This window comes from Prosopis cineraria, unplaced genomic scaffold, assembly GCF_029017545.1.
Source record: "Prosopis cineraria cultivar Desert tree isolate PC_DT_omini unplaced genomic scaffold, ASM2901754v1 PC1416, whole genome shotgun sequence".
In the NCBI taxonomy this organism is placed as follows: Eukaryota; Viridiplantae; Streptophyta; class Magnoliopsida; order Fabales; family Fabaceae; genus Prosopis; species Prosopis cineraria.
The window spans coordinates 1,217-15,811 of record NW_026556741.1 but is presented as its reverse complement, the minus strand read 5'-3'; the positions used below and the strand labels follow the sequence as shown (position 1 = coordinate 15,811).

Genomic DNA, 14,595 nt, shown 5'->3' with positions numbered 1-14,595 from the left:
CTAGTTCTTGGGCATAAAGTAGAGAGCGACGACGATAAAAATAAGGGCTAACGACAAATCCTTGAAGTGGGTAGTCCTTCACTTTCAAGGCAGAAAAAATAGAGAAGGTAAAAGAACAAAGAACACAAGCAAAAGAAAACTATAGAGGCTGTAACGTTCTCACTCCACGAACTGTAATTAATAAAAAAAAACTCATGATAATCAGAGGATTAGCTCAAAAAGTGATTACTAAGGTTTAATTTAAAAGTAAGGGATCCTAAGTTTTCTAAATAGAAACAAGTTAAAATCGATCAAAATCTTTCATATCAGAGTAAAAATAAGCTTCGGAAGTATAGGATACCTCAAAGGAGTAAAAGAAGTCGAAAACAATTGAAAAACAAAACATATGCTGTGATTCAGAGCGATGCGTCGTGGCTCGTGCACGCTGCGCCGCGGTGTGTTGCATGAAATTTCATTAGTTTGCTATTATTTGACAATAGAATCAGGGGAACTTCCAACTCGCCCCAATTCTCCATCCGAATGATGTGATCTAGATGTCTACAGAAAGCTCTTTACATAAACTAACTAATGACATGAGTTTTATTTCCAAAACACATCACACTAGAAAGTTAGACACCCAAACACAATTTGACCACTTTTCAATACTTTTACACAAAATGGGTGTCCAAAACCCTCAACAAGTACTAAAAGCTTTTCCTAATGCCTGGACTATGTCCGATAGACCTAGGACTACTAATACAACACGTCACACACACCAAAACATCATTATAACTAAAATTCACTCCTTAACCCCAATTTGCCAAAAATAAAAGGGGAAGATAAATTAACATTGCATTTAACTCAATCATCCAAAACATGCTTAAATCTTTATTTCTACACTTACATTAGTATTTTGGCCTTATAACACACACACACACACATCAATATACATAAAGGCTAAGGGCCCAAAATACAATTCTAACATTTCCAACAACCAAAATAATGCAAGTGAGATAATATGCATCCTAGAATTGGCAAGCCATATACTATTACACAATTAAAGCTAAACTAGAGGCATACGGTAGGAATATGCTAATTTCTCGCCTCTTTAGTCTTCTCCCTCTCAACACCAAAGCTAGAGCTTGAAAAGTATTAAATAAAAGGGGTGAGTCTAGTCACTCAGTAACCAAGGTTAACTTTACCTTATGCAGTTATATATCAATTATAAAACAAATACATGCACAAGGAGATCAAATATGCAAATCAAACTCACGTGTATCATAATTTACCATTTATTACTATATAGCTCCTTTAACTCACGTAACTAGGTGCATTGTCACCATATTCTCGGATATGTGACATGACCCATACTCTTGCGACCTGCTACCACTTAGCACGTGTGACACGTCATACATTTACTTAGGCAGTGATCATCTAATCTTATATCTTCCTTATTTTCTCAGACTGAAACTGTAGGCTATAACATTGATTAGAGCTCCATCCGTGTGATTGGACTACCTAAGCTCACTAATTGTGAGATGTGACCTGACCAAAGATCACAAGACTCACTCTTGGACCGCGGCTTCCCCTATTCTCGAATCCCTGGGGTGTCTTATATCTTAAGTTATTCTCCTCATTGAATCGGTAGAGATAGCTAGGTTCTAGTCTCTCGACAAATTATGGGACAGTCCTTCGACAAACAATGGGACAAGGCTATAGATCCCATGTACTGGAGGGCAGCCTAATTATCATATGGATTTTCTCTAGTCCTAAATCTCTAGGTAAACTCCTGCCATTGATCATGCCATAATCATTAATTACTTGACTTTACTTTTTCGCTTTCATTTACTCACTATTACAATAACCACATTGGGCTCATGACCTTGTGCTACCCAAATGTGTATTCTCATCATTTCTCAAAATTCATTTCCTTACTAACACATAAATATCTCTACTCATTATTGCATTCATTTTTCAAAACATAAGCATTTTTATAGTAAAATCCTTTTAACTTTACATTTTACATTTCAAGCCAAAATAGCATTGTGCTCAGTCAAATTTTCATATACTCATTGAAAACTAATATATAGTTTTACATAAAAATTAATATCATACATGTAACATTCACCATTCACATTCAACAATCAATTAACACTTAATTAACATACAACCACCTCAAGTAGAGTTTCCCTCCAGTTACCTCAAACTTTTGAGAGGTCAAAGGTTTACCCCTCAATCAATTAGCTTTCAAGTTTGAATTTCCACTCCAATAGGTGACCAAGAGCCAAAACTACAATCAACCAAGTTGAATTCCATCAACATAATGAACTTAAACATTTGAATCCTCAATCTCTACTTCTAAATTGCCCAACCTTCACTTTACAAGAGATGGAGCCTAACCATTAGGTTTAATAGTTACCTTTAACCCCCAATAGCATTAATGAGCCATTAAATCTCCATTAATGGCATCACAAACTTTCAACCACCCACAATAAATGGGATTTTCGGACATTAATGGTGCCCAACAATCCAAAATACTAAAACTCATCATACCTAGGTTTAAATACTTTAATCTACCCTCATTAACTCCATTTGAGTTAACAAATTCGGACCCATAACCTGTATGGATTGAAATCCCACTTCCACTATCAAACCCTAATCATAAACTCATAAATGTGGAAGAAAAGAGGAGATTAATGAGTATGATACTTACCTTGGGTGTTTGTAGCCTTCAAAATACACTCAAAGTAGTCCCCAAGCAAATCCTAGCAGAGCTTTAACTCACCTCTTCTTTCTCTCTCTTCTCTTCTTTCTCTTTTTGTCTCATTTTGCGTCTGATAAAGTGCAGAAAATGGCCATGCGCCGTGGCGGACGCACAATGTGCCAAGATGTATGACACAAAGAGATCCTCCCTCGCTCAGAGATGGCTGCGCATCACGGTGGACAATCTACGCACTGCAGCGTGTGGCATAGCAACTTCAACTCTTCCTTTTCTTCTTCTTTTGATGCCCGAGTGGTCTGCCTTGATACCGGACCCACAATTAGGGCTAAAATAGCATCAAACATGATTATTAGACCTATCTAACCACACACCACTTCAATTTACTTAATTACCCTAATTAGGTTTAATTAATTAGGGAATTAAAAATCAGGATGTTACAGAGGCAACGACAAGAACCAAGGTAGCAATTCAAGTTGACCTGGTTCTTAATGTCAAACTGGACTCTCAAGGCTTCTAGACCTTAATCTCATCTTCGTCTTGCACAGTGAGGATAACATCCTTTTCGTTAATTGATGAGAGACTATGAATGGATGATTAGATTGTGCGTGATGAGCGAAGAAGCAAAGAATTGGTTCTAGTGCATTTAGTCTGGCTATTCTAACCTTCCATCGAAAAAGTAGGGTCTTATAGGAAGGTTCAAATCTTTGGCCATTGACCTCCTTAATATCGCAATATTCTCATCAAGAGAGTGGTTTCAGGTGTCGTTGGGTCAACAACATCTTAGGCGGGGCTCTGCACACAGTGATTGTAAGTTTGACTCTTATCTTAGGCGAGACAACAATGAAGAAGATGAGGATGATGATGTTGGTGGTGGTTTAATAAGAATGCTTCCTCTCACTCTCCGAATCTCTTCTTCTTTCAAGCTAAATCCTAAACATTGACAGGTGGCAGTTCAAATAGTTAATATTGACACGTGACAAGCATACTCAGCATTTTACCTAAAAAATTAATGGATCTCATAGCAAATTAATGGTTTGGTTACTCTTACCCTTACTAAAAATGGTGTTATAAGTTTTCCCATCCTTTTTCTCACTTTATACTATTAAAGCCAATAACTTTGTAGGTATTGACCTTTTGTCCAAAAATAAAGAAAGGAAAAACATAGCTTTGGATCTCTGCACTTTACTCAAGTTTTGTTGCAAGTCTTGAATCTATATCAAATCTCGAGAAAAGTGCGAGACCTAAAACAAAACTCGAGCATAGTGCGGTAATAAAAGTAATGTTTTTTTAAATATAAATTAATTATATTATTATAATATATATATATTGAAACTAGAGGTGAAAATAGGCGAAGTTGAGCTAGGCTTTGCCCAAATAGGCCTAAGCCTGTGAGGTAAATTGGAGGTCTAAGCTTGACCTGAATATAAGGCTTTTTTTTTTATAACTCATGTCTGAACCTATTTAAAACCTAACCTAATTTAAAAGCCTATTTAAAAACATATTTAAAAGTAAATTTTTTAAATATACTCACATTTTAGTTTTAAACATTTCAAATATACTTTATGACTATTATAATACGCAATATATAACCTACTTTATTAATTACAATATATAATAATTGAAAAGACTTACTAATTACAATACAATATAATAATAAAGTAATAACATTAAGATTTAAGATTAATATATAAGTCTAATATAATTGCAAATATAATTAAAAATAAAAAAATAGATTGATTAAAAATTAAATGATGAAATTAATATATTTGTGATATATTACATAGTATATAGAAATAAGCTGGCTTATTAAGCTTATAGATTAGACTTTAAAAAATAAATATGAGTTATTTAATTAGATTAGGCTTAACTTAATTTTAATTTATTTAATAAATAGGTGATGTTAGATTTGAAGTAGGTTATGTTATTGGCTCATTTGAAGGCCTGGCCTATTCCCAACCTTAAACAAAGAACGCGAAAGCCTGAAGCCCTAAACTTCAGTTCCTCGATCTTCCTCCCCCCGCTCTCGCGTTCTCTCCTCTGTCCTACCGGTCTCTTCTCGCTCTCCCGGTCTCCATTCGTCCGTCGTCCGTCATCCTGAGCAGTGAGCTCTCTCCGAGCTTCGTGGGTCTGTGGGTCTAGCTCGTCTTCGACCTCCGACAGAGGCTCTCCCTCCCGCCCCACCCGATTCAGGTGCAGCTTCTCTCTCTCTCTCCCCATCAGTCAAGTCTGCTACTGAAATACTTTATCTTGGCTGACGCCTGCTATTGAAATACATGTTCTGATGTCTGAAACGACTGGACTCTGGTGTTGCTTTTTTGTTCATCGAGTCTGTTGTTAAGTATGACTTTTGCCCTGTTCTCTACTCGTGCTACTGATTTGTGTGCTTGAGAAATTTAATTGTGAAATTAATTTTTGTCTACTGATTTGAACATATTATCAAGGATTGAAGTAAATTTGAGCTTGCTTTAATTATGAAATTAAGTTTCTGAATGGTTGTTGGAATTGTGCTAAGCTATTCTTTTTGTATTGTTTGTTTATTTGTGGCAAAATTATTGTAGCTTGCAGATTGGAGCTATCTTAGTCATTGAACATGGGTATTGGAAGAAATCCTATTAGTCATGGAACTGAGAGTTATATTAAGTTTTGGATAATGTGTTTTTATTTAAATTATATTATTTTATTATGACTAGTCTGATTTTGAGTTGACCCGTTCGACCTTGGTTGAAACCTGCCCCCTGAACTTGGCTGGTTCAATGGCCAGTTTAGTTTTCAGTATTTTGGTTAAAGAGGATGCAATCTACGCCTTCGCAGAGGAATCTGAAACAGCATTGGTCTCTTCATGTCGAACTTCAACTTCTAACGGTCCTTTGTTGGTGCAGAGAAGAAAAGGAGCAATAAAAGATGTCATATGATGATGTGGAGATTGAGGACATGGAGTGGAACGAGGAGCTCCAGGCTTATACGTACCCTTGTCCATGTGGTGACCTCTTCCAGATCACAAAGGAAGACCTTAAGCTAGGCGAAGAGATTGCACGATGCCCTAGTTGCTCCCTGTATATCACTGTCATATATAACATTGAGGATTTTCTTGACGATCAAAATTCTAAGAATCATCTCGAGCCGCCAAAGCAACAAGCCATTACCATCGCCTAAATTGCAGGTTCTTAATAATTTTTACGACCCCTGCTATCTTTTGATTGATTCGGTTTTTTCCAACTTTTTTCCTTTTCAGTATCCAAGAGTTTAATTAATGTGCTTCTTTAGGGTCTTTGCAGCCCCCCAAAATATATATATGTATATACATTATACATGTCATGTATCTGATTTCGAATTCAGCTGGTTTGATTGTCAAAACTTGGTGATCCTCTTCTTTTATTGACATCCTGGGATTGCTTTCTGGTTTTTTTTTTCTGGCTTGGCTAGTCATGGAGGCAATTATACTAACGTGTAATCTAGTTAACAGTACAAACTAGGTTTTGTTTAGGCCTGTAGAGTGTAGATGTAGAGTGTGGAACAAAAAGGTGCAATTGACTGCTTAATATGTTGCCTTTAAGGTCTGTCTGCTACCCCTTCCCCGCCAAAAAGAATCCCAAAAAAATCTCAATCTCTCTCTTTTTTTTGGCCTGAATCTCTCCCTTCTTAATTATTCATTGGGCATGATATATGTGGAAAACAAGAGGGCAAAGATGGTAGTAAGAGTTTAAGTTTTCATTCACTGACTTTAAACGGATTATTGTGCTTGTTCTGTTAATTGAATTGTATAATAGCATCAGTAAGCTTTTCCTGGTTTTTATCCTTGAAATCGCTATGTACTTCCCGAAAAGAGAAAAAAAAAAAAAAGAGCACTCGTGTGTTATAGATGACAGTGATGTACAGGGATTTGTACTCTCTAAGAACCAGGACAGCACCATTAGTCTTGATTTTCCTGAATCATCGTGCATGCGGATGGTTTAAGAAAGAAACATGAGAGGTTGTGTCTAAATTTCAAGTTATTGCTATGGCTCATTGGTAAATAAATAAATAAATATATATTTATATTGGTGGAGATAACAAGGATTAAAGTAGGTCATAAACTTACTATTCAATAATCATCAAATTATTGGTAATGACCTTGTAGTGTAAGAGTTTCTTATCAAGTTGACAGGGCAAGTTTGTTGACTCTAGTGTCAATTGATCATGCTGACACACTCATTCCATGTTGTGCTTTATTTGATGTATGGTGGAGAAGGTCTCAAAATATAATTGTTTGTTTAATGGATAACTAACTTGTCTGAAGATATTCAGGTGGAGATTAAAATCTTGCATGTTCACTGCCAATTCCTTTTTATATGTTTTTGGCGTTTGCTGATTTGCCATATCAGTTTTTCCTATTTTGGCATTTCTCATCAGCATTTCCCACTCACTTTTGTTTGTGAGATCAAAACCTTGTAACATAAAACTCTACTGTCAAGCTCTAAACGGATGTGGAATCATTTTTTTTTTTTTGGGCGTTGCTGGTGCTTTATGTTGATGTCAATTATCTGATCTGTGTCTTCAACCCCGTTGCCAAGTGAATCACCTAATTTTTGCAAGTGGCTTATCTGGAATTCCCAATTGATTCTATGTGTTTTCACAGTTGATTCTGTTAGTATTTCTATTGTAAGGAAAAAAAAAAAGTTCAAATTAATTCTACAAATTGTGAATGAGACTACTAAATCACATATAACAGTTGTGAATTCCAAGTAAACCACTTGGGAAAATCAGGTAGCCTACTCGGAAATGGGGTTGTCTCCCAATGGTCCTTCAATGAAATTTTGATAATTGGAGGTCTGTAATTGGAAGCAATGGCTTAACATGGCTTATCAAGGTCCTTGGTTTGCCATTGTTCCTTCTTGGTGATAGCTGTAGTGTTTCATTGAATCTGAATTTTTTCCTTTATTTTTTTCTCCTCATTTTTTGTTCACATAACCACATTATGTAGGTTTCAAGGTGGTGAAAGCCGAAAGATAGGTTGATATATTGCAATTACAAAACTTGGTACTGCATGTTGATTGGTAAAGAATAGTAAATGGTTACGCTTCTTCCGGGTATAGGACTGAATGCTTTGGCTTGCAGATGTTCTGAAACGGAGGCAGCTATAGATTTTTTGGTGTGGCATCATTGATCATAGCATACACAAACCATTTCTTGCAGACAGGAATTTTTTATTTGAGACTTGAGATGAAAAAGGAGAGAGAACTATTATAATATAATGTAGTTTAACAAGAATACTGTTTTTTTATTAGAATTATTCATTATCCATACTCTAGTAGTGAAAAGTGAGCCCTGTGGGGTAGCCTCAAGAATTTTGTTGCATTATTCCTTTAGCCCGAGGTTATTTAAACGACAAATTGTGTACTAGCTGGATCTTGCGCGTGCCACTCTGTTGAAGGATTGTAATGGAGGACGCCAATGGAAATGGCCAAGCCTTCTATGCTTTATGAACAAGTCCTTCCTTTTCCTGTGTATTTATGACTACGTGGAGAACTGTTTTTGAATTTGAACTGCTAAAATTAATGTTTTTAAAGTTTTTTTTTTAAGAATGTAAATTTTGAAGTGAAGATGATCTTTCGGTTTGTCATTTTCTTTTAAAAAACTTCCAGTGTAAACTGTTGAAATTAGATTTGGATAGAACGATTACAATAGTGGCCAGCACTAAATGGGGATTTAATTTGTCACTACATCTCTTGTAGCTTGCAGAGATTCTATACGAACTGTCTGGAGTCACGTAAACTTTGGTGTCTGCATTAAATGATCCTCTTAGTTCGACAATTAATGGGGAAAAAAGATTGCAAGTCTTTGTGGATTTGGGGGTAATTTTCACAAGGCACTTCAAAAGAGATTTGTTCATATCAAATATCTTATATTTTAGGAAGTTGTGATTATAAGCTTTAGTACTTTAAATTGGATATAAATATAAAAGATTTATGCAAATGTGGGGGGTGCGGCTATAGTATGTGTTCAACACGCCAATCCGACAAAGTTTGTGAAAGTAAAGGAAATCACTTTATAAATTGTACGGTCAACTTTTTCTGTAGTGGTCAAGCGTGAGCTCTGAGCTTCGTTTAGCAACTAAAATAAACATCTTATTTGAAAAAAAAAAAGAAGAAGAGTAAGCTTCATCCGCCGTCCGTCATTATAGTGTAAGTTAACAAGATGAGGATCTGGCTTGGCCACTTTTGATGTGATTTACATGTTAACTTTAAATTGACCAGATGGAGAACGTTACACCATTAATTTGATGGACAAGTGGAAACACGTTGTTGGTCACTGAATTTATTGGGCACATTTCAGTTCCACTATATTGCAGATAGGGTTACCTTTAGGGGTCACAATTACATAAACAGAAAGAAAGTAATAATGAAGAGCCCTTTTTATCATGTAACCAGGATCGATAGAGCCGGAAAAATGGATTGAGCCCGCAGGCTAGCTCGTTTGACCCGCACATTTTGACGGGTTGGGTTGAAGAAATTGGCCCGTTTTTCAAAACGGGCTGGGTTAGCCCAACCCGCAAAAATAGCAAGTTAAAACAGGCTGGCCTACGGGCTAAACAGGCTGGCCCGCGGGCTAGCAATATTTTTTAAAAATAATTTTTTATTTTTTAATTACATTATATCTTTTTATAAATCTACAATAATGATAATACTTCTTAAATATATAATTTATGACTTTCAAATATATTCTTTACATTTAAAATATAGTGTAAATTCTTTTTACAATTTGCAAATGAAATTTTTGTTATAGTTTATGAAGATGATTTATTAGTTTTTATAGAAATGTTTTGAATATATATTATTTATTAATCTCATAAATTTTATTGATTGAAATTATAAATATGAATTCACTAAGAAAATAATATGAGTTTATATTCAAATTTTCTTTATTAGTGACAAAGATAACACACTTAGGTGAGAAGATGATTAATAGTAAAAATCTAGCAAAATAAATTTGCTTGGTTGAATTCTATATTTATTTACAAGTTTTTTAATTTCTAATTTTCTTTAAAATATGAAATAAATATATATATTTATATTGTATAAATTTTAAATTATTAAAAAAATTGATAATTTTTTTGTGAGCTAGCCCGCTAGAAAATGAATTGAGTTAGATTTTTTAGTTTGTTTTACCTGACGGGCTGGCCCAACTCAACCTACAAAACTGCCAGCCCATGCGGGCTAGCTTGCGAGTTGGCCTGCAACCTGTTTGCCCAGCTCTAAGGATCGAGTGGTAATTTTGGGCACGGAAGGGCAAGTTAAATTTGGCATTTTATAGATAGTGGTAGTGGGAGTTATGTCATAATGATCCCCCACTCTGATGCGGATTTCCAATTACAGATCATAAGTGGTCACTCCCTTGCACCATCACCCATCCCAAGGTTGAATATTCATTCGTACAAGACTCATGGACCGTGGAAATCTGACATTAACTTTGACAATCAAATTAACGTCTGAGATGAACAAAATATATTGCTTGATCAAAGTACGTGCACTATAAGTGTGTTTAGGGACGCCGTTGAATAAGAAAGATGAGTGAAATATGCATATTGGAAACCACGTCATACGTTGTTTAGGTAATTCCATGATTGACCTCATAAAACAGAATTGCGCAAATGCTTGATAAATTGAAGAGCTTTAAAGACATTAGTATTTCTTTACTTTTGGGTAATAAGACCTGCGAAATCCAATTCTACCAATTAATCTATGCTCAAGTCCAATTACTTAAAAAAAAAAAAATCACTCTTAAAATAATTTTTTATTTCATAAATTTAAATGAGACTTCATTTTAAGGATATTGAAGAGGACGCTTCAGGCTTGCAGTCTTTTTCAGACTTCACACTAGCGATTGTCAATGACAGAAGGGAAAATGAGAATTAAGAACCCTATAAGAATATTAATCTCAAATAAGGGTTATAATATTTTGAAATTTCAGTTAAAAATCATGGTCCTTAATTAAAATAAAAAAAATATAGTTTGTGAGGTGAAATTCACTAATGCCATTTGGGGATTCACTAACCCAACTTAAAAAAATTATTAACATATATTGTGAAAACATAAAACCTCATTTGAGAATAGATTGTTTAATAAAAAGTGTCATTTAAGAATTCACTAACTCAATTTGAAAAAAATTTTAATGTATATTGTGAAAACATGAAACTCTATTTGAAATTTGATTGTTTAACAAAAAGCGTCACTTAAAAATTCACTAATCAGACTTGAAAAAATTTCTAACATATATTATGAAAAAATGAAACCCTACTTGAGAATTGATTATTTAACAAAAAGTAACTTATCAAAATTGAGGTTTTTTTTGGTTAAACAATCGATTCTTAAGTGAGGTTTTATTTTTTATAATATACGTTAAAAATTTTTTCAACTCTGGTTAGTGAATTCTCAAGTGTCACTTTTTATTAAACAATCGATTTTCAAGTGAGGTTTCATATTTTTATAAGATATGTTAGCAATTTTCTCAAATTGAATTAGTAAATTTTCAAGTGACATTAGTAAATCTCATCTTCCAAACTATATTTTTTATTTCAATTAAGGACCATAATTCTTAATTGAGATTTTAAAATATGATGATCCTTAATTAAGATTAATATTTTTAAAGAGTTCTTAATTATTATTTTCCTAAAAAAGAAGTTGCGTGCTCGTCTATTTGTATTTTTTGAAAAGTTGTTTATATGATAAAGTAATGTATTCCATTTAGTTGATTTAAACTTTCCATCTTCTATAGTTATATATTTGTTTGATTTAAAAAATATACAAAACAATATGATTATATATGCATTAAAATATATACTATATTTATACCTTTAATTCTTTTTGTGTGTTTTTCTCCAAATGCAAATATGAAATATTTGAATTGATGTTTGTAAATATGCTTCCAATTTTATGAATATAAAATAACAGAATAGATCTAATTAAGAAGCAAATACATTGCTTCTACTTCCAAAGAGCGTCAGGATTCATAATTTCATACAAACTTTATAAACTACCAAAAAGAAACAAAACCCAAATATGTTGAGGAAAGTTACAGGTACCTAAAGCTTTCTGATAAAGTGGCACGCCCATTCATTTTGATTTTCTTTAACTTTGCTCTTAAACTGTCTTCTTGTGCAATATGTGGAAACACATGCAAAAAGCACCAAGATCCAAACGTGAGGACTAAAATCATAGATTTACTTTTCTCGGCTTCTGGCTCTTTATAAGTTGCAGGCAAGGTGTTTGTAAAAATGCCTCTTCTTTGGAAACGCCTAAATTCTGAAGCAAAGAACAAAATACCGTTCACATGGGCACGTTAATAGGACACATAGTGCCTGGATTGGCACTCTTCCTTCTTGGACTGTGGCACACCATCAACACCATCAAAGCTTATTTTGGGAGAGGCCCTTCCAACTTCACCGTGAGATTCTGGTACCAATTCAATGTCTTTCATTGTAGACTCAAACACTTGGAGCTCATTTCCATTCTATCTTTCTCCATCCTTGCAATTTCCCTTCAAGTTCTGGATTTTCCTTCCTTTCACTTCACTTTCGAGCTTGACAGTTTTGAGCATGTAACCATGTTCATACAGCTTGCTGTGTTTGCAAGCTTCATCCTTTTTGCAGAGTTTTTGACTGATTCATTTGAGCTCTTGTCTGGGTTTGTTGGGATCCTTGCATCCTCAGTATTTGCTCAAGAGTTCTTTTTGCTTAATTTTCACTCCACCGACCACGTTGGAATTGAAGGACACTACCACTGGTTGCTTCAACTCATAGTGTTCATCTCACTTTTAGCAGCTATTGCTGCAACTTTTTTCCCCAAGAGCTTTCAAGCAGCACTTGTTCTTTCCATTTCTGTCATGTTCCAAGGTTGTTGGTTTCTCAACATGGGATTCATGCTGTGGGTTCCTGCTTTTGTCCCTCAAGGGTGTTCTATGAATGATCTAGGCAAGACCAGAATGGGTCATAATCATAGCATGCTTGGAGCAATTTCTTGTAGCTCTGATGAGGCTGATTTTAGGGCCAGAGCTCTTGCTAATTTACAGTTCAGTTGGATCTTTTGTGCTATTCTGATAGTTTCAGGAATAGTTGGTCTCAGAATGGCAAGAACTATAAGACCCACCATTTCAGACAGATTGGTTGAGTACCAGAGACTTCACAGCAAAGTTGCAGATTCCACCATAACCACTGAAGGTTTGAAGCTGGTTAATTCACAATTTGTTAAGCAGGAAGAGGCTTGAAAATGTGATATAAAATAACCTTTATATGGTAATTATAATTACACAAGACAAGGCTGATATTATGCTTTATCCAACTATCTGTTGGATTTTTTAGATACTTGTGTCAACATGTATAAATGCAAATCCTATGGATACTAGATTGCAACTTAAATGTTACTATGTTTTTCTTCCGGAATACATACATAAACTGTAAAATATAGTATGTTTTTACATAAACTGTAAAATATAGTATGTTTTTACTTGTAATGTTACCGAAGTCTGAATCCTGTTGAACAATTGCTGGCCAATCCGCCAGGCTCCAAACCCCCCCCCCCGGCGGCGGGAGAATATGTCTGTAAATTTTGTAATCTCAACTTTGACCACTTGTGTTTGGTTGAAATAGGAAAGGATGTTAGTTAAAGCATACACAATTTTTCCCCGGAGCAAGAGTATAAATGAAAAGCTTCTCTGAGAGATAAAGGTCAAAAAAATAATCTTTTTTAAAAATATTATATCTATATAAGGATATGTGATAATGAGATGAAGAAAGCTTTTAAAAAAAATGGCAAATGGTAGAGTCAATGGACCTGATTGAATCCTTAGTGAAGTGTGAAAATATTTAGATTAAGAAGGAGTGTGGTGGTTGACTAAATTATTTATTGAGATATTACGATCTAAGAAAATATCTAACAATTGGAGGAGAAGCATCTTAACTCCCATTTACAAAAATAAAGAGAATATTTAGAATTATGCTAACTATAGAGGGATTCAACTTATGAGTCATACAATGAAATTGTGAGAAAGAGTGATTAAGTATAGGTTGAGATTGAAGATTGATATTTTTAAGAATCAGTTTGGCTTTATACCAGGTAAGGCAATTACAGAAGCGATTTATCCACTAAAGGGATTAATGGAGAAGTATCAATATAAAGTAAAGATTTATGCATGATTTTCATTGATTTGAAAAAAGTTTATGACTGTATACCAAGAGAAGTACTTTAAAAAGTCTTAGAAAAAAAGAGAGTTCGGATTGCCCATATTAGAGCTATCCAAGATATGTATGAGGGGGTAACAACTAATATGAGAACATTTAGCTGTAAAATAAAAGACTTTCTTATAAGGATTGGACTACATCAAAGATAATCTTTGAGTCCTTATTTGTTTGACTTGATCCTAAATATTTTGATTAAGCATATTCAAGAGAAAATCTCTAAATACATGTTTTTTGTGGATGGTATAGGTCTTATTGTGGAGGCAAGAAAAAAGATTAATCATAAACTTGAATTATGGAGGAGGACATTGAAGTCAAAATGTTTCTCCTTGAATACGAGTAAAACAAAATATTTACATTATAATTTTGATAAAAAGTCAGTTAATAGTAATTTAAAAGTAAATTGGAAGATCAAATTATATTTCAACTAAAAAAGTTTAGGTATTTGAGAGTTATTATTCAACATGATGGGAAAATTGATAGGAATATTACATATATGATACAAGTTGGGTGGTTTAATTGGAGAAATATTAAATGAGTTATTTGCGATTATAAGGTACATAATAAACTTAAAGAAAATTTTTATTTCACTATTATAAAACCAACTATGTTATATGGTAGTAAGTGTTGGGCTTTGACGGGATAATAAGAGCATAAATTTAAAGTATCAGAGATAAGAATGTTG

General features: G+C 34.1%; 2 protein-coding genes across 3 annotated transcripts; both read left to right on the top strand.

Annotated features, from left to right (window-relative positions):
- The first annotated feature begins 4,641 nt into the window (after positions 1 to 4,641).
- LOC129300070 (diphthamide biosynthesis protein 3-like) lies at positions 4,642 to 8,185 on the top strand. 2 transcript variants are annotated; one of them, XR_008590704.1, is made up of 3 exons: positions 4,642 to 4,891; positions 5,581 to 6,671; positions 7,662 to 8,185. XR_008590704.1 is itself a non-coding variant. In XM_054938595.1 (3 exons), exon 2 carries the CDS (start codon positions 5,603 to 5,605, stop codon positions 5,852 to 5,854), a length of 252 nt encoding a protein of 83 aa, XP_054794570.1. In that variant the 5' UTR covers positions 4,642 to 4,891; positions 5,581 to 5,602; the 3' UTR covers positions 5,855 to 5,861; positions 7,662 to 8,185. The 2 variants fall into 2 exon arrangements, 1 of the variants encoding a protein (XP_054794570.1); XM_054938595.1 differs by having other exon boundaries at positions 5,581 to 5,861.
- Positions 8,186 to 11,854: 3,669 nt separating this feature from the next.
- Positions 11,855 to 13,186, top strand: LOC129300072 (uncharacterized). The gene has a single exon (XM_054938597.1). The coding sequence runs from the start codon at positions 12,008 to 12,010 to the stop codon at positions 12,938 to 12,940; it is 933 nt and encodes a 310-aa protein (XP_054794572.1). The 5' UTR covers positions 11,855 to 12,007; the 3' UTR covers positions 12,941 to 13,186.
- The last annotated feature ends 1,409 nt before the right edge of the window (positions 13,187 to 14,595 follow it).